Source organism: Pholcus phalangioides, unplaced genomic scaffold (assembly GCF_987345545.1).
Source record: "Pholcus phalangioides strain wild (caught in Gottingen) unplaced genomic scaffold, Ppha-v1.0 ptg000022l_1, whole genome shotgun sequence".
NCBI classification, from domain to species: domain Eukaryota; kingdom Metazoa; phylum Arthropoda; class Arachnida; order Araneae; family Pholcidae; genus Pholcus; species Pholcus phalangioides.
Genome location: NW_028301615.1, coordinates 2,048,976 through 2,072,994, shown reverse-complemented (window position 1 = coordinate 2,072,994; position 24,019 = coordinate 2,048,976). Strand labels below are relative to the sequence as shown.

At 36.3% G+C, this 24,019-nt stretch overlaps 1 protein-coding gene across 3 annotated transcripts in view; it reads right to left on the bottom strand.

Annotated features, from left to right (window-relative positions):
- Positions 1-24,019, bottom strand: part of LOC149069322 (uncharacterized) — a 220,564-nt gene that overhangs the window by 84,503 nt on the left and 112,042 nt on the right. For all 3 annotated transcript variants that reach the window (XR_016195044.1, XM_089249408.1, XM_089249409.1), the window contains exon 2: positions 1,413-1,477. Coding sequence is in view for 2 of the 3 variants with exons in the window: in XM_089249408.1 (XP_089105534.1) it covers positions 1,413-1,477 (65 nt within the window). In the remaining variant the exon portion in view is untranslated. The remainder of the gene's footprint in view (positions 1-1,412; positions 1,478-24,019) is intronic.

Genomic DNA, 24,019 nt, shown 5'->3' with positions numbered 1-24,019 from the left:
AACAGTGATAGAAAGAGTGATGAAACAAGTAGTGTTCGTTTAATTAATGGGTTGGCCTGAAATCTCAAATACACCGTTTGTCAAATCAGGCGAGAAAATGGGAACCACAGTGCCGGTGCAATATTTTTAAAACAGTGGATGATCTTGTCTTTCGTAAACATTGGTCAAATCGTATTATGATGGATTCGGATCACCTTACCTGGCAATAACATGAGAAAAAGTGAAAAGGGGAGTTTGAAGCCGTCTCTCGTGCAATGGATGCCATGTCCCATAGATCAACTGATATGGTGTTTGAGAACTCTTGTTGTAAAAAATCACCTTAAAATGACACCAAAGAAAGAAGTAACGAGATTAATCGACTGTGGCACCATCTATTACTTAAATTTTTAACTTATTTTTCACACCGGAGAATTAAAATTTCCAGGCCAGCCCATCGGAGGTACCATTTGTTTGTGTTTCTATCTCTCATGGTTTGAAACACCCCCCCCCACTAGGTCTATATATACGTCCCGTATTTCCCGAGACAGTCCCGGTATTTTCTGTTTTTTTGGCCGTCCCGACTTTTTAGCAAAAGTGTCCCGGTTTTTCCTGTATTTTACACGAAGGCTACTTGAATATTTATTCTTTATTGAAATTATTTTTTAATTCATAAATTATGTTATAATAATTACAAATATAAATGAGAATGTAAATCTCCCACATTTGTTTTGGTGAACTTTTTTTTTCGTGGAATTCATTTTAATCCACTGCAATCCGCAGTAATGCTTCATTTCCCGCCATTGTGACTTTTCCGTAACTCCAGCAATATTTGGCAACTTTGTTCGGTTTTGGCGTCACTTTTGGCGATAATTGGCGATGTCCCGTATTTTCCCGTATTTAGAATCACAATTTCCCGTATTTCTCTCGAGGAAATTTGGTCAGCCTATATATTACGCATGTTTGGACGCACAAAAAATCGTTATCTACTGAAAGCACGATATAAACAATCTAGGTGTCGTAATGCTATTTTTAAGAGTGGTTCTCACAAATTAAAGGATCTTATTTTTATGTGAGGTCCCTGTTCTCTTCAGGACCCCAGGTGAAGCCCGAACAAACCCTTGCGTTAAGATGGCACAGGTGATGGGAACGTACAAATGGTGTCTCAGTGATATAAAAAAATTACAATTCTATTTTCTCTCCTCCAACAAACTTCATCATCGAAACACCCGCTATGAGAGATACGACTCCTGCTGCTGTGCCCTTCCGTGGTCAGGCAACCTCACAGAACTAAATACATTTTAAAAGCTGGAAAATTTAGATACTATACTATTAGAAAGAATATTTTTAGATATTCGGTTGTTTCAGTTGGAAATCTTCAAATTACAAATATATGAATATAAAATTAATATATTGACATCATATTAGACACTTACCCTCCATTTTTTGGCCACAGACTACCTCCGGCGTTGTTGGAACCCCCTCGCAACGCATTGCCACTCTGTAAATGAACAAAATAAATGATTGATAAGATTTTTGCAGAAGTCATCACTTTGAAGAGAGTTTTTTTTTTTGGGAACGAGGGCAGAACCATCGTCGGTACGAGTTAATTTTCTTCTCAAGGTTTCTCCAACTCTCGTGGTTACCATCATCAGAAGTTATCAATGTTACTTAGACACCTCTCGATGCTGCCAACAAACAGCGTTTAAGAAACGGCGAGAAGAAAATGAACTCGTATATACCGACGACGATCTTCCACCCAGAGAAATTTTATAAAAATGAATGATAATTATTCACATCGAAACGCTAGAAAAAAAATTGATTAGTCAGTGAAGAAAAGTATTTTTGATTTAAAAAAAATCATGGTAGTCATACCAAGCATTTCTGAAATTCAAATTTAATCATGAAAAGTTTTTCTCGGCACACAAACAAGCGGAGAAACACGAATGCACAAAAACCTGTAAATATATTATTTCCCTTAGAGAAACTAAGCATAAAAATATTCGAGTTTGGGATAGTGAAGCGCTTGTCTATTTTATCTGTCCTGAGATTAATTCCTTTTTCAATTTCTCTGAAAACTCTAATTTAATTATGATTTTGGCCGAAAATTGAATTTCTAAGAATTACACGATTGTGTGTGTGTGTTTTTTCTTTCTTCAATTATATAAAAGTAAATATATTTTTCATTTAGAAGTGAGAAAATTTCTCTTATTTCATAAATTTTTAAATTGCAATTCATGATAACATCACACTCCCGCAGCGAAAAATGAATTCTTAATTTAATATGGCCTATATAATATCTAAGAGATAGTATTGGTATTTATTAATTTATAAAGCGAGGTATTTGTTCATAAATAAATGAAAATGTTTTTATGAAACATCTTGATAAAGGATTTAGCGGAAGTTATATTCGTCCCGTGAAGGGCATCACTCCCTTCATTTTAACACTCTGTCTCCAGTGGCAACACCGTTTCTGGTGTATGGTTCTAGTTCTAAGCAGGTAGAAGCGTACACTTGGTAGTCCTACAAAGCCATCACTAACTAGACTCACGACACACTGTAGCGAAATTATCGAAAGGGAACCAATTCTTAATCATCGATGCGTTCCTGATTATACAGGAATGGACTGGGCACTCCCGCTTCACATCGAGTGAGATATCGAAGGCATACACGGAATTTAAAAAAAAAGTTTTTAAATACACGCCAACGGGCGGCAAAATCACAAAAAGTTTTCAAGGCTTCAAATAGATCAAATTTCAAACTTCGCCAACGGCGATCAAATCCTTCTGCCGCGGTTACATATACAAGTACAGCAGCACGTTGCTTGTATAAGCAGAAATTGTACATCACAAATCATAATCGTGTAAAAGAAGCGTCATTATCGATAAATCGTCGAATCGCCACATGAAAGTTTCTATAGTATAACCAGTACAATCCCGAGCACGAGTAGTGTAGAGCCATCTCAAGAATTGAAGACGCGCATGTGCATTCAGAATCGTTACAATGATTCAGATTATACAAGAGGATGAGAGTAATTCGGTTTCCATATTTATATTACTTTTTGATTTTTTTTACTTTTTTCACTATTAGGGCATTTTTTGAGCTTTGGGGCTTTTTTTGACAATTTCAAAATGTTTTTCACTTTTTAAATTTTTCGGCAATGATTGAAAAATTTAAATGAATACTGATTGCATTAACTGTAACTGATTGCATAAGAACTTCTGAAAACATATGCTTGAATATTTTTTGTAAAAAAACCCATGATTCGTGGCTTCCTAACCATAGGCATACACGGGACTTTCTGAGCGCGGGATTCATTTTTCACTTTTTACTGCAACCCCCCCCCCTCGCCCTCCCAGCACGCCAGTCATTGCTTCCAGACTACGATCTTTATTGTGCTCCCGGTGAGATTCATCACGGACATCTCAATAGTGAATTTATAGTGTGAAAAACAAAAAGTGATAAGAATCTCCTCCGGCTCCTGTCAGCCCCACCCTTGTGCAGGCCATAATGCCAGTGTTCCTATAACCGATTCATGAAATAGTTTATTAGAAAAATTGTCATTTTTGATGAAATCTAAACGTTGAGAATAAAAAGTTTACATACGATTTTGATGCTATCAAAACTTTTTCAACTTTCACGAACATAACCGGTTTCTCAAAAACTTTATTTTGTTATTTTGATGGCAATTTTTCTTTCGAATTTTTAGGCATTTTTCAAGCTTGTTTAGGGCAACAACATCCCGCCCTCGCGCAACAATCATCTATATATCAGGAACTCCCAACGTTTTAACGTTCGTGGTAATCGGAAATATGTCACAGCGATCAAATTGCTTTGGTCAAAATGGTTTTAAACCAGCCCTATTACATAGTTCAATTTAATTTTACTACCACTATTTATCTTCCATAGTAATTTCTTTCTTTCGAACTGAGCGCAGCTTCAGTCTATTGCCATGAGCAATTTACTACCGAATGAATTGTGCCGGAAGTGTACAAGTGTACACAACACTGCAAGTGCGCATCAAGTGTGCGTGAATTTTAGTTCTAACATCTATTTTTCATACTATGACTGACGGTATTCAACTAATGATTGAATATAATTGAAAGTCTGTCTGTGGAGAGACTTTTCAACTTGGAGATCGGATGGTGCATTCACGTCTCGAAGTTTTGAAGAAAGGCCCCGTAGAAAAACTCAGCCGACCATAACAAAATATCGTTTAACCCACAGTTTTGAAAGAACTGATCTATGTGAGCATAGATTTTTTTTCCCTTTTAATTGAGCATTGACTGAATAGGCCCTGGTGATGACCGAGCCAGTGAGTCTACTGGCTCATTGTGTGCACTTGGCATTCTTCAAGTATTTATAACTGGTTCTCAGAGTGTAAGTCGCGGATCCTAGGAGCGTCTCCAACCTTTGCCAGGGGCGTTGCGATGAGCTGGCGATATTAAGCAGCCCGTTCGCTGCTTTGGAGGGTTCTTTGTTAGATTGCTCCGGAGAGCCGCCGATGAACGTTGACTAATGCAAGACAGCCGTTGGTGACAAAAGCTTGAGAATCACTGCTTTACCGGTAGGTTGGATAACCCTTAAACTGTCCCCATCTCAAGATGACGTGCGAATATGTGTTCTAATTTTTTTTTACTATAACTCTATTCTGTACTGTATATAGACTTCATTCGATCCTTTTTTAAGTCTGAGTTTGATTGCCATCTATTTTTAACAAAATAAAACTGAAAAAAAAAGATTTTTCCCGCTCAGAGAGAGAGAGAGAGAGAGAGAGAGAGAGACGCAATTTCACTGCCTTTCCTGACGAGGAGGTGCAACAGGACCACACGAAAAGATTGCTACCGCAGGGAGCCACACACAGAGGCGCCCCAACCTCTCGGTAGGTATAAAAAAATATAAAATATCGAACGCTTCCGTTCGGAATCGACATTAATTCGTAGGTCCGGGTGTAATTATCCTCCCCCCCCGTGAGCAGCAAATGGCCGTGGTGCGACAAAAAATAATTAAGTTATCAACTGACGCACTGCATAGCTAGGGATAAGCTGGCTGCCTTCGTGAATATGTATAACATTCTAAATTTCACGCCAGTTAATATGATCATAGTGAAACTAGTGGTTTCTGATAACAATGTCCGAATGATAACTATCTCCGAAACGAGTTTCGTTTGCAAGTACAGTTACCACACATCCCGTTTGGTTGAATGGGACGCATGGTAAATAAATATTTGTAAAACGGGACAACTCTGTTTTCATTTATAAATAATTGGTTGCAAAATGTTCAATCGTCGGAGGCGTTAGAATGGAACTGTTTAATGTACAGCAAAACCTAGCTGCAACGATACTCGATACAACGATAGTTTTTTAAGTCTTGCTTGCCTCTCGATATAACTATAATCCCTCCACAACGATACTTTTTCTTGGTCCGCAGAGTATCGTTATATCGAGATCCCACTGTATATCACGAATTACGGGTTTTTTTTTTAATGTACACAATACGTTTCATAGATCCCTCGAGAAATTTCCTCGGAAAAAGAAATTTGAATCTGGCCAACTGAAAGAAACTGATGTAGAACTAAAGAAAAGGGCTTTTATTTTCGTTGTACATTTGTCTTCACTGTAGGAAGGCCATTACAAAAGCAGCTTCACTCGTACATGAACAGCAGCGAATACTGAGGAGTGATTAAATACAGACATGTTTGTGAATAAGAGCGGGCGGGGAGAACACCGTCTATCCTTTTACATACTCTTGTGGCCCGATAACGATAATTAGCAAGAAAAAATATGAGTTTACTTAGCTTCAGAATGCACAAAAAATACTCGATGGAAAAAAAAATCTAACATTATCCGAAATTCCATAATCAAAAACGAATTTTTCCCCATATATGGTGTTAGTCCGTTCTGTTATTTGCACAATAATGATTAAAATACCCAAATTATAATATTATTAGTGATTCTAATAAGCGGCTTCAACTGTATAATTGAAATAAAACGTATTTACTTCGATTATACAGTCATTATACAGAATCAATTATAGATAAATTACAAATGGTCGTTCATACAGAAATAAAATGTGCAATTGAAATGAAATTAATACTTTTTTTTCTAGCAGATAATAATGAGCTGAAAATAATGATACATGTCATTAATTTAAGAAATAATCTAGTTCTTTTCTCCACAGCGGCGTTCTTAAATATCAAATCCTTTATAAAGTGCACGGAAAAACAATGGTGAAAATAAAAAGGACGTTACATCGTAAATCTTGTAAAGAAATAGCAAAAGAAAGTACATAGAGTTCTCCCGTCGTATCATTATTACTTGGAATACATTTTCACTTCCATAAAAACGCCTTTAGAATCGGGATTTCAACTTCCTTATTCATAAGATGAGAAAACTTCTATAGAAACCAATTGTGCATGTATAAGATAGAAAATAAAGAATATTCTGAATGAGAGAGGGGGAAAGAGAGAAGCGATAGTTTTGAAAGGCACATACACACTCTGTACAATCCAGAAGAGACATACAAAGAAAGAACTTGTATTCAATACATGCAAACACAACACAAGTCTATAGTTATCTACAAATATTCACATAGATCTTCATGTTCGGCTTACATCAACTACACTTATTCTATACTGTTGATTTCACGAAATAACAAACAAGTAGAAGAGAGAACGTTTTTTTTGTTTTTTTGAAAAATTCAGAAGTTCAAATATTTCAAAAAGAAAACTGGAATTGGGTTTTCGCATCGCTTTGGGAGAAATCTCACAGTATCTTGGATTTATTTTCGAATATTTATCCTCGTTTCGATTTCTTTTATTTGTACAATGATAAGAATAAATCGAAGAGAATGCATTCCATTGGTAATAAAATAATGTCGCGAACACTAATCTCATAAGGACATTAAATTCTTATTTACTCTGAATTTTAAAATACGTATTATATGTTATTGAATTCTAAAAATAATTTCGGAAGATATTCGCGAATTTATTTCTTAGATTTTTTGCTGTTTGGCAGTTAGGGAGCTAACCTCTGACTGTGCAGGTCTGGATTCGAATCCCGTTTCGGGCGGGGATGTGTATAATAACACTTACAAATTCCCCGGACATCCATCCACATTCCCATCACGCACATCTCTTGGGAATACGTGAGGATCACGTTATTTATTTATTTATATACAGTGTATACAGTACATGCCGCTTAATGCGATCACATTGTGATTCGGGATTTCTGGTAACAATAACTGATTGATAGATAGAGATAACTATATCCGAAAGTATCTCGGTTGTAAGTACGTAGACCATGTATTCCGTTTGGTTGAACGGTACGTATGGAAATTGGGAACTTCGTTTTTCTTTCCAACATACGCGTTTTAATCGTGAATTTTTTTTTGTTTTTGTTCTAAAACAGTATTCCCCCCCCCCCTTTGAAGCTGAAATCTTTTTTTTTTTCATTTAGAACTCGTGAGGAATTAAAATGGAACTGTCTAATGTGTGTCATGAATTACGATACTTTCATACAAATACACATACAAATAAAAGGCCACAACAGGCAAAATGCCCAACGGGGTAGCTGAGAAAGAGATGTCCATAACAAATATGGATGTCATATATTACTAAAATACAGCAACCCAATTAAAAATGCAATCAAAAAAATTATAAACAACGTATATATACATGATAAAATATTATACCAGGCTCATAAAATGTATTTATGGTTGTCTTACTCTAAGTATGGATAGCTTCTCGGTTTACCCCAACATATTTATAGTTTTTCTTTTGAAACGAGTCAATTGTGTTAGAATTTACTACCTCCGGAGGTAAGCTATTCCATTATTAACAACCCTATTACAGAAAAATTCTCTGCGACACCATAACCTAGAATTGTCCCTCACCAATCGATGCTGGTGTCCCCTTGTAAAAGCAGTTGACTGACGGTGAATTAATAAATCATGGTCTATCCTATCCATACCGTAGAAAATTTTGAACACTTCGAGGAGTATGGTCTCCTAAACATTACAGCATACTCCAGTCCAGGGCGAAGTAACCCTCGGAGAATCGGAAGAGTGACTTTAGGAGAACGCGAAGACACCTTTTTGAAAATAAAACTCAGCATTATATTCGCGTTTTTTTACTACCGCTGAACAATGTTCAGAAAACTTAAGCCGCTCGCCAGTGAGAATTCCCAAATCGGTGATCCTAGTTGCATCCGGGATAGTGACATCATTCAACTCGTAAGAGAACCGTGGGTTGTTAGAACCAAAATGAGCGACCATGCACTTGTCAACGCTGAACGTCATGCTTCATTCTTTGCCTACGCTCCAATACCGTTTAAGTTGGTCTGGAGCAACTCCCATCGATTCCCAGCTACCAGCATTAGCTTCACGTCATCTGCGAATTTGCTAGCAATCCCATCGATACCCTGATCAAGTTTATCGATAAAAAGTGAAAAAAGTATGGGGCCAAGGACACTTCCTAGAGGAACTCCACTTGTGACGTCTGTCCTACGAGAGAATTCCCCGTTCACCATAACTCGTTGTGACCTATCTCTTAACCACGATTCTATTCGATTCTGCAAGTTGCCCCCAATTCCGATTAATTTAATGAATATATAATGTATATATATTATATATTCTGATTTTATATGTACATTCCATAGATTCTCTTGAGAAAGTCTTCCGGCCGAATAACTACGAATATGGTCAATTGAAAGAAACTGACCATGAAAGGGATTTTTCTTACTTTACACATGTATTCACTGTAGTAAAAAAATTGTAAATGAAGCGCTACGCATACATGGGTCATAGCGGCTATTACGGCCCGATTAGTGCATTATAAACTGAGCACGAAAATTTTCGTCAATATGATATCTATATCGTCAATATGCCTTCTGATATCCTGCATAGTCTTGTGGGTTCATAACGATAACGTATCGGGAAAAAATGAGTCTGGCTCAACCTTTGCTTTACAATATGCAAAAAAGAAAAGAAACTTTCAACGAAAAAAAGATAACATAAACCGAAGTCCTGATAACTATAAACAAATTTCCCCTATGTAATAATATTGGTCCGTTTTGGATAAAAAAAAGGTATAATAATACCTGAATGATAACATTATCCGTGATTCTAATAAGCGCTGTCTACTGCATTTAAATTTTCTGCTTAATGCTGCAGTCTGTAAGCTTTTCATATAAAAAATTAGTGAATTTAAAAAAAGAACACGTTCTTGTATTGTAAGCATAAATTTGATATTGAAGGAGACAAGAAAAAGCAACGCGAATTCAAATTCAGATTCTGCAATAAAAGCAAATAATTTATATCTAATGGATATTATCCATACTTCCATAAATCCGCTTATATCTTTACGCATGAAAAGGAAAAAAAAAAAAATATATATATATTAGAATAGTGAAACAGTATCGAATCAAGAGTTCTTTCTTATCTGTTTTTTACACTTTGTGCATTCCATGCATGTGAGGAAAATTATACAGTGACAATATAGAACCGATTTTTTTTTCTTTTTCAGAACCAATCAGATCACGATGCGCGAACCCAAACACTTATCTACATAATTTATTGCGAAGACTTCACATATTTCACGCCTAATGCTCCTAAACTGGGGGGAAAAAACTTAATGTTCATGCATTAAATTTCTTTGAAAGTTTAAAATCGATGAGGGGGAAAAAATTTTAAGTAACAAAAAAGAAACCGAAACTACTTTTCAAGCAATAACAATAAATGGAACGAACCACTTACTACAAATCACAACTTAGAGATAGCTCCTTTTTCTTTCAGGGGGGGGGAAAAAAACTGTTTGTATATACTGTTAAGTATAAATACAATCCTTTGGAGCGCATGTGTCGAGAACAAACCCAAAAAAAGAAGGAAGGGGGGGGTGGTCTAAAAAAACATACATGCAAAATTACAAATCATGATGCTCGACTTGAATTGCAGCAATCCGAATAATTGTAAGGCATTTCAATGTAAGTACTGATGATGGAATTTTTTTGCTTTTCATTCTTTTCCCAGTAATAATAACAAAAAATGGTTTTCGACAGTGTGTAAAGAGCAGCAGGGAGTTTAGGAGAATTCCAGAAAGAAAAATAGAAAAAAAATATATACAGAAATAAAAATGGTGAAAAAAAAAGAGAACAAAACCAATGCTTTTCATAATGGCTTTTCACGGTTGAAATTTTTTTTTTTTGATGTTTTGTCGAAGGGAAATAAATGTAAAAAAAGGCTATTTCCAGAGACGTGAGCAGCAAATCGCACCAGCGACAATTTCCCATTCACATTCTTTCAGCTCTAATCTTTTCTACACCGAAAACATAGAGCGAAGAAGAAAAATATAAAGAAGACGAAGAAGAAGAGAGATGTCAACTCCACCTTCCATCTTGATTCATGGTTGAACAAATGCCCACCAGGACTAACTCAAAAAATGGTCTGTCATTTTCTTTTAACATTTCTTTCGAGCGTTCACAGAGGGAGGTGGTAAGGGATTATGAGAGAAGAAAAAAAATAATAGGTTTACTTATGAAATTTCTTATATTTCTAGGGAAACGCATTTTGCTTAATAGTTACCACGAAGAGTGGTTTTTTTTTTCGTTAATAAATAAATAAATTACGTTTAATTTATTTTAGAAACACTTTTAATAATTATTTACGGTTTTTATTCAAGAATTTTATTTACAGAATGAATACAGCTTTTTTTTTAGGTGCTTTTATGGAAGAATGATGCAATTTTGCTGGTATTATTACATTGAATAAAAATGTGGATAATTAGAAAGGTGTCGAAAATAATTTATTTCACTAAATATATACTACTATAAGATTTATGCTGAATTATACAGTTGAGTCTGCATGAGACGAATCATTCCACTTCATCAAAGAATATTTGTACCTATAATTTCTTCGTAAAATGTCTCAATTAATTTGTACAGAATGATTTGTTTGTAAAACATCTTGTTTGTGAAATAAATTCAAATTATTTAAATAAATTATTAATTATTAATTATTTGAATAAATAAAATTATTATTTATTAATTATTTGAAAAAATAAAATTGTTAATTATTAATTATTTGAAAAAAATAAAATTATTATTTATTTATTATTTGAAAAAAATAAAATTATTAATTATTAATTATTTGAAAAAATAAAATTATAATTATTAATTATTTGAAAAACGAAAATTATAATTATTAATTATTTGAATAAATAAAATTATTTTATGGCAAACTGAGTTCTACATGACAAAATATGCGAGAATTTTTGTATTTGTAATAAATTATATCATGAGAATATGATAAGTTTTGCAAATTATCTTCATACTTATATGTTGGTATTTATATAAAAGCAAGCTTCGTCGAAAAAAACTGGTAATTTCTTCGAGAATATTTTTGGAATTTCTTGAAAAACGGAATCAAAGTGATGAAAAACGTGTCGTTATATCCGAGGTCTTCACGTTTTCATCGACGTTATAAGTAAGATTTATTAGCATTATTCTCGATTGGAATCAACAACGGCACTCCGAATATTTATATTATAGCAATGCTGTCGTTAAAATCAAGGTCTTTATAACCAAGTTTCACTGTATTTTTTTTATTATCAAATACTTTTCTACCGCAAGGAGTCCCCGAATAAAATTGTTAAGAGGGGTTAGCGCACCAACCTCTCGATGAGTATAAAAAACAAGCCTGCCGTTCGGAATGGGCAATAAATTGTAGGTCCCGGTCTAATTAGCCCTCGTGTGCAGAAAATGTTCGTTGTGCGACAAAAAATGATTAATGATCAATCAAATACTCTTTCTCTGAGACCATACGCGATACCCTAAAATTATTCATAACATATTCAGATTTCAGCGAAAACTTTCCGAGATCATCCGTAAATTTTTATAACTTAATAAAAGCCAAAACAATAAAAAATTCTATAAATATTTCCCCGTTATGTAGTTACTTCGATGAGAGATTAACAAGTTTTGAATGGCGGAGTAAGAAATAGAAATATACGCTTAAATTAAAGTGGATATAATTAGCATAAAATGCGAGCACACAATGTTAAACTTCTGTGAGAAGAGCTAGTAATTAGTCGATTAACAATGAACAATATTTATAACAAGCCAAAAATGAAGCAGTTAACGAAATCTGACAGTTAATTAGAGTGCGGTGAAGCGCAAGCGGCCCTGGCTCGCTCCATCATGGAATTCCTTCGAATAGCCAGAGAGAATAATTACTGCGTTATATTTATTTCCTTCTTTTGAGAGATAAATAGGCAAGGCGGAAAAAAAAAAAGATTTCTACTAAATAATAATAATATCTCCTATCCATACTAATTCATACGCTTTGGAAATTGAAATATCCCGTTAATTTATTCAAATGAACAATGTATTGAGAATTAATTATTTCAAAGAACTCAGATACATGTAAGTTTATTTTGAAGTTTGGGTGGGGGGGGTATAATTTGGCATAAATTTAACAGGCTAATTCCCCCGAAGATAAATCAGTATTTTTTTGGATTGTTCGTTGTTGACTACTTACTTAACCGCACACCAACTCCGGTCATATCGCCATACGGCAATTTCCAACCAGTGGAGTTGGTTGAGAATCGAAGGAACCATCTATACCAGGCTCGGCGGGTAAAGAACTATTGTTTTCGATGTTCTTCCCCACGGATCGAATCCATGGACCCTGATGGTAACCTTCATCATGGTCGAAGACGATCATCTCACCACTGCACCACTCGGGCGCAAAAGTTATGCCAACAGTACGAGGTGTGTTCTCAGGTGTATCAAATTTGTAACAAGTTGATAAGATATATATTTAACTAGCTATAATACCCGGAGCTGCGCGGGTTTTTATCAATGAGGCTCAAGTTATCCATCTGTCTGTTTCTGCTTCAACAGACAGACCAAGACCAGACCTGCAAACCATTATAAAGGCATAAACTATTGTAAATATATATACTGGCAGAATTAAAGAAATGACAAACCATTGTAATACAAGATATACAGAAGACTGGATGTTGTGAAGATATTTATTACTTGAGATGTTCATTTTTTAAGGAAGGAAAAAACTCATCTCTGCCTCTACCGGGAGTCGAACCCGGGTCCCTCGATAGCCGGACGAATGCTCTGACCACTAAGCTACAGAGGAGATAGAGATTTTCCTTCGCTAGAGCGTATATATGCCGAACGGAACCGTGCAATTGCATTGTTGCCCGACAGTTTTTTTGGCCATTCGGGGCATTTGCCTTGCTCTGACGAAATTTTAAAGTAGCCTATCGTTCAAGTCGGGTCTCATTTGGTGTATATGCAAAATTTGGCGACGATCGATCTAAAATTGTAGATTTGTATAGAGAGCATACACACACAGACAGAAAATAAGTTTTATATATACAGAAGATACTATCCAGAATACTATCCATGCATAAGGAACCCCCTTCTTTTTTTTGGGACCAAATTTTTACAAAAAGAGGTTTATTTTCCACGTTAAAATACGGTACATATTTCTAGCTTTAATTAAGCCCTTGAACTGCCGACGAAATCTTACACGATCCGCTCCCCAGTGTCATTCTTTTTCGATCACAAAGAGTGATTGTGGCAGTTAACACACAGACTCCCTAGGGCGTATCCCGTGGCAGTTGAGGGGTTTAAACTTCGTATTATTATACTTTCTCTATATTGACCAATATTTATTATTATTGCACAGTTATTTTTGTCAATCCGTAAATAATTTCCCCATTTATTTATTTTTTGCCTTTCCGCAAACTTCATTCCTCTCACTCGTTTATTATTATTATTATTATTTTTGCCAGTCCACGCGTTATTTCTCACATTTATTTTTCGTCGGTCTGTAAATTATTTCTATCGTTTATTTATTTTTATAGCGGGTGCGCAAATAATTTCTTCATCTTCCGCCTGTCCCTGACTTTTTTCATCGGTCCGAAATTGTAAAAAGTTTGCAGCAGACTACACTAGAGCAGTGTTTCTTAACCTTTTTCAGCTCATGGCCCCCCTATGGATAACATTTTTTCTTGTGACCCCCCTGTATAGGCCAGGACCCCCTCTACCCCATCCAAGATTGAGATACTTTTATTTTTTTTTATTATGAATGAAATTTGAATAAATCAGATCAATATCTGGAATCCTGGCTAGGCACGGATTCAAATGGTGTATTATCATCCCTCCCGGGAGTCAAATTATATGGTGAAATACCGGACGATCCAACGAACCTGCACGATAAATCGATAAAGCTGGAAACAACAGCTTACATATGAAAAAATCATATTACCAGATCCCATATAGTGCAGTCCTCAAAGTGATATTATATGCAGTCCATATAGTGACCTCAAAGCATTCTTGTCCTCAAGTGCAAAATTTGAAACGATGCCCTTTCACTTCTGTTCGCCGGGCAGCCGGCGAACAGAAGACCATCTACACAGACCATGGATGCTTGGCATACTACGTCGAGAGGAATCAAAGGAAAAGATAAGAAAAATGGTGAAATTCCTTGAGGAACATCCCAAGAAGATCTCCTCCATCTCCTGCAACTCTGGTACCAGCGCCGTTAAGGAGATCGCTGCGTCTTCACCCTGACAGTGCGCTGGTGGCACTGTTTGCGAGCGAGAAGCAAGATGAATCCCAAACATAATTAATGACGTCTCGGAGAAATTAGACTGACTGTATTGAACTGCCCGAGCGCAATGAGATGCTTGCCCTTCTTGTCATTTGATACAATCCTTGATCAATGAAATTTCTGATTGCGCCTTTTGCGATACGATTTTTATACAACTTTCCATGATTATTTATTATCCGTGCCCGTTGCACTTTACTTTAACTTGATTAATTTGATTCTTCGATTTACATAATTTTTGATTTCCTTGCACTATATGTAATCTTTGACGTATCAATAAATTTTGGTTTTACCGGAGATGCCTGTTCCCCCCCCCGGGGGGGGGCGAAGTGCTTACATTGCTTCTTGCGACAGAGCTTGGGTGTCTCGCGGTTTCTCCAGTTTCTCTAGTCTAACCTGGCCGTGAATAGCTGATTGATTCATTTTTACCCATTTATACCCTATTTAGGCGTGCGTATGACCGAGGCATTCCACTCACATAAAACAAATCACCGCGGGCTTCCAAAGGTTGAGAAATACTGGACTTAAATTTAGTATTTTCTCACGTCTCTTGATGCAAAATCGGTGACCTCAAAGCATTCTTGTCCTCAAGTGCAAAATTTGAATCACAACAGATTTTCAAATATAATTATGCAAATGTGACTGCAAAAAAAAGGAAAATATTATATGAATAGTAGTTTCGGACTCCCACTCCGATTGCAGCATCGAATGTAAGTTCTGGCAGACGTCCAGCCACTTTGGCGTGCATCAAACCCGGAAATCCCACAGAATTTCCTCGAGTCAAGACGGAATCTATTTTTAGAATCTCCTCTTAAACCTCGTCTTTATCATCTTTCAAAATGCGTATTTTATTCCTGTTGCAGTTTTGAATTGAATTCAGCTTTTGTTGAAAACTATCGTTTCTTCTTTTTTTCCCCCGTGATGACCAAAGTCTGAACGTCAAAATAAAGACGAAGAAATTAGGAAAAATGAGAAGGCAAAAAAATATACGAGAGAGATCGGATCACGAAAGATTTTCTCGCAAGATTCATTACTCATTGCTAGGGCTCGGATTTCTGTGTCTTTGCATATATATATTTTTTAATGTGTTCGCATATTTCGCTATTTTTACGTGATAGAGCATATTTTCACAACTTAAGGTATATTTTGCATATTTCGTGATTTTCGATAAAAAGTAAGTTTTTTTCCCCCCGCTATTCCAATCTCGCTTCAGAATGGTTTTTTGCGATTCCCGCCTCTCTGACGAGAGCTCTCAGGGCTAGGAATTTTATGCACTAAAAGAGAGAGAGAAAAATGGAACGCTGTTGCGTATTGGTAAAAAAATCCTGAAATTCAGGTTTTTCAACGAATCAGCAATGACATTGAATTGTTAGAGCATAAAAATACCAGCGCTTCAACGACACTGGTGTGTGGCTGTAAATAGATTACTCATCTGAATCGGTGATGGTAACTCGTGGAATTGGCTAAAATCGGTGAATGAGGGGGGGGGGATTTTTTAGCGCTTGTGGGAAATTTTCAGAGTTTTATCAAAAATAAAAATAATTATTTATGTATTTATTTTTAATTTTGTGCTTTTCTAAAGCCGAATCCACTACTTGGCTAGGTATTTTTGCCAATAGATAGTAGCATATTAATTCTGAATCAATAGGGAAAAACTTGCTCAAAAGGGAAGTTTTTGAGGGAAATTTTGGCTCGATGAGATAAGTTATTAAAACGAAGAATTTCTGTTCATACAAAAATAAGTAATGGTTCAGAATAGTTTAGACAGCATCAACACTTCTCATTATCATAATATTTTGCTAAAAGTAATGTTATTTGAAACAGGAATGAGAAAAGGGGCATATTTTCAGCTTTTTAAGAGCATAAATTCATATTTTATAGAGCATTTTTTATAAGAAAAAAAAAATGCAGTATTTCAGCTTGAAGGGGAAAAAGTCCTGTTTTAGAATTTAAGAAATACAAAAAAAACGAACGACTGAGCATTTTGCAAACAATTATGTGAGTAAGAACAACAGAGTTGTCCTCCCCATTTTGGCAATACCATTTTTTCCGTACGTCCCATTTGACCAAACGGGATGTAGGGTCACCGTACTTGCAAACGAGATTTTTTTCGGATACAGTTATCATTTAGTTATTGTTGTCAGAAATCTCGAGTCCCGATGTGATCACATTGAGCGGCGTGGGCTTTATCTCAAACTTCTTCCGGAAGAAATTCCATGTATCTCCCTCCCCCAACTTGTTATATCCCACCAAAGGCCGATCCTCTACCTTTGTCTTGCGTCCTTTGAATAGCACTAACGAGGGGCTCAAATGGTCTCAGCCCCTAGGTTCCGGGGCCTATGGATGCAGCATAATTAATGTTTGTGACGATTCCCGTGACATAAAACTACTGCATTTCAACTTGACTGGCCTACCCTGTCAAGATGTAGCCCGAGCTAAAAAGAGCGCTCATATTGAAATGTGATAGTTTTACACAATGCAAATTATCATAAACATAAATTACATACTGTTTGTAATGGATTTTATGCGTTATGTCGAGCTTTTCGTTTTACAACCACCTGTAAGGGAAATTTGATTTTTTTTTCTATTTATCAGAAAAATAACTGCAGGACATGGAAAAGTATTTTAGTGCAAACATCACCTTTTTATGTCAATTGGTTGATCTGTTATCAATTTTTAAAATGTGTTCAGGACTTCTCGAACACCTTATGTAAATTGAAACGACAATGATCCATTATGAAAAACATGAGTCGTGGAGAACTTCCACGAAACAGCTCAGATCCACCGGATTGCGATATTCATCACAACATTCGTCATACAAGATGTTTTATTTATTTTTGAATTTATTCGTTCACACTCGGAAAAAATTTACCTGTGCGTCCCACTATAAATTTCTTTGATAAAATGTCGTGATTCGTTGGTGTGTATATAATACGACGGCAATTTATACAAGCAGGGTATTTTGTGTTTAGAGAGTAACTCTCATGAGAGTAGTCTCTCCGCCAAAATAATTCAAAGTAAACAAGACTTGAAGTTTCTCGACGCTTCGAACTTGTGTACAGAATATTAAAAATACACAAATACTGAGTGGAATAAAAGCACAAATAATGCCGTATACATATACAACGACGGCTTACAGTGCAGCGTACATTTATTCAAATCACTGGAAACACAGTCTTGACAGAAACAGGATAAAACTGGAAAGGAAAATCCTTTTTTTTTATTTTGTTTTATCCTCTCCTCCCCCTTAATCGCTCCTGACATCTTCAACCCAAGTTCCTTTTTTTGTTGCATACAAAAATGAATGTAGAAATTCACAATGTTGAATGAAAGGGAAAAAAAAAACCGAAATGGTGATCGTAAAAGACACCTGAGGAAAATAAAAAGAAAGTTATCGTATATTCAGATTTTATGTTTCTCCGAAGAATAAATGCTATTTATTCATTTTCTTTTTATGTTTCGGAAATGGAAATCGCTAAAGAAAATGGCGACGTCTCTCGACAATTAAGAAGATGAGAATACTAATAGAAAAATTAAAAAAATTCAAATTTTTTCGTTTTATTTTAGTATATTGAAGTGTCAGATAAATAGTATAAACCAGTGGTTCTCAACCATTTCGGACGGAGCCCTTTTCAGTGTATAATTTCTATGGCGGAGCCCTGTTCAATTCGAGGAACCATTTTTAGTATATTATTTATATGGCAGTACCCTTTAGGCCACTTTTTTGTTTGTTTATCAAATTTATTGATTTACTTTATTATTCTGGAATGGCCGCGGAGCCCCTGGGAAGTGCACACGGAGCCCCAAGGTCTCCACGGAGCACCGGTTGAGAACCGCTGGTATAAACAATAACTATTTTATCGCACACCAACTCTTGTCGCCATACGGCAATTTCTAACCAGTGGAGATGGGTGGGAAATGATGGCGTCGTGTATCGGCGGTCGCCCCGGTAGGTAAAGTGGTATTAATCAAAAACATCACTTGTTTCTTATGTTCTTGTCTGGATTCGAACTCGTGGACCCTGACGGCAACCTTCATAACGGAAGACGAGCATCTTACCACTGCGCCGCTAAATAAATAAATTTCGCTAACGTCACCTATACACATCATTGGTTGCGTTAACTAGGCCACCACAAAAAAGTTTGGAGAGACAAATATGGCCTCGGCTCACGCGTTGTGGACCCCCTGGTTTATCCTTTGGAAATGTCAGGCTATTTCCATGTCAGAGATTTTATATATGACGAAGGTTTTAACAGATAGCTGATGCGAAGATGAATCCAGAAAAGAAACTTCAACTACCTCTACGGGGAATCGAACCCACATACTCTCGTGTGCCGCTCAAGTACTTAGACGCTACAGAAGCAACGAACTTCTTTGCTTGAAGAACGGGACCGCATATGAACAGTCAGACGTAATTCAGCTGATAGCTCACATATACTGATACTTTTGCCACCAGATGGCAAAAGTATCAATAATATGTAATATGTAAACCTATCTGTGAATATGAATCGTCATACGCGAGGATGTGGGTTCGATTCCCTGCAGATACAAACAGACAGACATGATCGCTGACCGCCCAGAGAGACTGTCTTGGGATGGTTTGCGCTGTTGCAACCTGCAGATGCAGTTGAATTTTTTTTTTCTAGAATTCATCTTCGCATCAGTCAGCTGTTGAAACATTCGTATGGATAGTGGGGAGTGATATCATTTTCAGACTTTCATCTCAGTCAGACATTGCAAGATTGACCAGAAAAAGCTTCAACAGAGCGGTAATGTTTCGGTTTTCAGTTATTTTAATGGTGCTCCGCGAGTACGAAAATTCCGGCACAATAACGAACTATGGACAGTAACGTAGTTGAATCAGGAATCAGGGATTTCAAGACATTACGCTTATGACTACCATGGAATTCAGACATCTCTACAAGCCTTCCCAAGCGTTATTTTTCATTTTACTTTTATCAATGTAATTCTTTGAAAAAGTATGTGTGATGAATGCAGTCGGACCTTGATATAATGATAACTAACTTTACTATCGTACCCTGATATAATGACACAATACATGTATTAATTATCACGTATAGTACATCATATAGTACGATTTAGCATGTTTACCAACGACGCGATGAATGGGTATTATGCATAATCGTCAGTAAAAGTGATGTGATAATTTTTTTAGTATTTATTAAATTTACAAACGACGCTTGGGTATTGTACATAATCCCCTGTAAAAGTGATTAATTTGGGGAAATTTATCAAACTCACCAAAATGCTCGGTGATTATACGTAATAACCGGATTTATCATATTTACCGTAACATAACATATAAATGTGCATAGAGCACACTCCCGTGACCATCAAGGGCTTGTGCTGACTTAGTGATCGGAGTGACAGTGGCTTTTTACCTTTATTTATTTACAATAACCCCAGAAGGCATGAAATGCACTTATACTGGAAGAAAAAAAAATAATAGTCAGTACGGGAAGCACTTCGCATACGGAGCCAGGTCGAAATCCCCAATAGTGGAAGCAAATCTTGCGTAGGAGGCACATACAAGTTCTGATGGAAGACTGTTCCATATTCTTGCCACACGGCATCTATATCCTTGGAAAAAACAATCCCTTCTAGCCATTGGTATTCTTATTTGGAAGCGATGCCTACGAAGGTTAACTTGCCTGTCTATGATCTCAAAGAAAGGCTCTCTCGATGGTAGATAAACATTTTGGTGGACTAGTTTGTAGCACATCTTCAGATCTGCAGCGATTCTACGCCATTCCAGTGAGTGTAAACCCAGAAATTTAAGTCTCTGGCAATAAGATAGACTAACTTTGTTAGTTGCGACCCAAAATCAGCAACATTATCAATTTCGCGACCCATGGGTCGGTTTTTTTTGCGAAATTAGATAAACCAGTTCATTCAAAAAGATTTGTACGACCCATCTCGAAAGACCCTTCGACCCAAGTTTGGGTCGCTACAAACAGGTTAAGAACCCCGATGGTAGGGAAATTTTAGTTGGCATTAGATTGGAGCATCTGCGAACATGCATGGCAGCCGGATGCACGTACATCTTCTCTGACTAGCTACGCTTATTCATTTCCTGCATACATTCTCATGTGTTCGACATTTAGCACTTCCAGCAGAACTATGTTCTCGTCCTCGCAAATCCTGTGTCACCAAGGACGCTCATCTGTGTTGCAGGTCATGCTCATGCTACTCAAGTTACCAAAATCAAACACCCTATTAGGAATATTTCATCGGTGTGCGATCAAAACGATGTATGTAAAAAACTGCGTTTCTCGGGAAGGGGGGAACAACAGCAGCAGTAACAGTTTACTTTTTTTTGCCGCACACCAACTCCGGTCGTGTATCGCTATTCGACAATTTCCAGCCAGTGGAGGTGGGTGGGATATGAAGGCGCCATCTATCGGTGGTCTCTCCAGGCTCGGTAGGTAAAGAACTTGTTTCTGATGTTCTTCCCCAGATTCGAACCTGTGGACCTTGACGGTAATCTTCATGGTGAAAGACGAGAGTAATAGTTGACTGGCTTCAATGCATAGGTTAATTTGAACTAACGCTATAGCCGGCGTTCTGCTGGTTAGAAACATGCGAGATTTTTACAGGACGTGGAAACACATGTGAAGATGCTTTTAGCGGTATAATTTTTTTTTTAGAATTTTGATATACGACATTTTGCACGCACACCGATGATTTGTGATATCATGCAACGTAATGTAAAGCAATGTAGCATTTATAAATTGAACAGAGAAGTAAACAATTCTACATATTTCACGCGGCACATTTCCTATGGATTGGGTCATCATGCTCGTGGGGTTCATACCTCAGTGGTTCTTCTCGTATTGGATAGGTATCTTTTAGGTATACCCTATCAAATACGATACTCTTAAGTTACGGAAGAAAATTGGTATACCGAAAATATTCATTTTATAGCTTTTAACATCGATAAGAAAACTGATACGTATATACATTAAAGATAAGGTCATGATGAAAAGAACAATATCTATATCCAAGCCAAAAATAACCGAAAGTGAATGTGGAATCAAAGGCGTGGCTCCGGAGGATAAAAAAGAATTCATTTTTTTTATATGAATATTTAGTCGTTTTCCCCCTTCTTTTGCTGTTGTTTCATCATCGTCTTCGGAATGATCCGATATAAAAGGTATTGAGCCGGAAGCGCTTTAAGGACCAAAGAACGAAAGAAAAAAAAAAGCTTTTAGGAGAAATTGCTTTCCCTCACTGCAATATTACTTTGATGTTTGACGAAATGGAAACAGTACGTTATGGATACAATGGGAGAGGTCATTCGTTTATGTATTCCTCCATGAAAAAAATAATAATAATGGACGAAATATAAAACGGGATGGAGGAAAACACTTTGAAATGCATAGGCACGAATTGTGAAGACATCGTCATGTTTATTGTGCGAGCTCGAATTTTTACTATCGAATTTTTACGTGAATGGACTCAAGTTACGTTAACACTAGATCCAATACCAAACAATACTTTTCCGGGTAATGTCTCTCACAACTAATCGAGATGGCAAAGCAGGAAGCAATTCGAAGACCAACACGGATTTATTTCGCACAACACGTATTTACTAGCAGTGATTTTGACGAAAAAATTTGAAAACAGAAAGCGACTTCTCTAACATACAAGAGATTTCGTCTTTAAGATAACTCAACAAAACTCATAGTTCCACCCTTGCAGCGCTACTTACACAGGAAAAAGAAACCTTTCAGAACAATTTCCACGATTCTCGCGTGATCTTTACACTTCTCTTGGCGCTGTGACGTCGCTAAATCATCGAAGCTGTCACCAGACTTGCCAAGTTCGTCGTTAATTTGGCGAAATTTACAGAGAAATGCGTTAATGACTATTTATAGCCGGAAGATGACATAATAAATGATAAATAATGGCCATTTACATAATTTTCGTAACAAAACATTGCTGTAAGATGAACAGTAAAATGCTTTCGACTTTTGGATGTAATTCAGTTTCCGACGAAGGTGGTGAACATGGATATTAGCCCGCTGATTATGGAAGGAAAAAAACTATTTTTTCTCAATTACTGAACTGGTCGAGCATTTTCTTCCACAGGCAATAGGCCAAGGGTCTCGAACACATGGCCCTCTACACTTGATGTAGAGACCCGTCGAAAAAAAGGCTCACATTGTTACAGAATTTATAAAAAGTGATGAAATTATATTGTGCTGAAAGAAACCCTCATTGAACTTAGATTCCCGTGAACCGTATTCCAGAATCAGTGAGAAAAGTAATTGCGAAATTACTTTTAGAAAACATTTCAGACTGATGAGAATTAGTGAGAGAGTAAAATAAGTAGTTTCAGAATCCATGAGGTATTATTTCATAATTGCCAAAAGAAATAATTTCTCATAATTTATGGAAATCCACATTTAATGGAAAATAATTTCAGAATTAACTAAAATTCACGTTTTAAAATAAATAATTTCAGAATTAATTGAAATTCATATTTGATGTGAAGAAATAATCTCAGAATAAATAAAATTGTCCGATAATAATATACGGGCCCTTGATTGACTCGGAGCCCAACAATAAGTCGTTAAGCCAACAATGTGTGAATATACAGGATGTCTAATACATAAATTCTTAAATACTCGTGGTTTAAAAATTCATAAAAAATGAAGGAACTGGAAAATTTGAATGCGTTTTGCGAAACAGTTGTTTTCACAACGTGGAATTATTTTGGGGTGCAAAAAAAAAATTATTTCAAATTTTTTTCGGTGGAAGGCGCTGCACAAAAGGAAATCAATGATGATGGGATCTGAACCTTTCTCAAACCTCTTCTGAATCCGGAACGTTCTATAGCTTTGTGGTTCAAGTAAAACAACTCGACCAATACGTAGTGCTTTATCCAGTAATGTCAAGATCATAATAATAACCTTATGATGTAAGCGCCAGTAAGAGGAAAGTTCAGAAATGAGCTTTTAATCTCACACCCTAAATTTTATAGGACTCAGATTTGCACATTTTCAGTGGTTTGTTTTCGTGCAGTGCTGCTCTCTGTCGACAAAAATATAAAAAAAAATTCCAAAAACTTGAAAAATACTTAAACCAATTTTTTTATTTCTGTACCAAAACATATTTCCTTTCCCGAGAATAATATTTTGCACATCGCATTCAAATATACCGATCCCTTCAGTTTTTATGAATTTTTATACTATTTATGGATTTTTGGAACCTGTACATTTAATGGTGAACAAAAATTTCCTATGAAATCCAGCTCGCAAGGAGCAGCATCGAACAGGGAAGTTTATGGGAGCTAATAGGCTCCGTACGCCCTGGGAAAATGCATCTACCTTATTAGTTAGTCAGTCAGTTTGGCGAATAAAAAAAGAGCAACAACCCATGCTTACAAATGTCT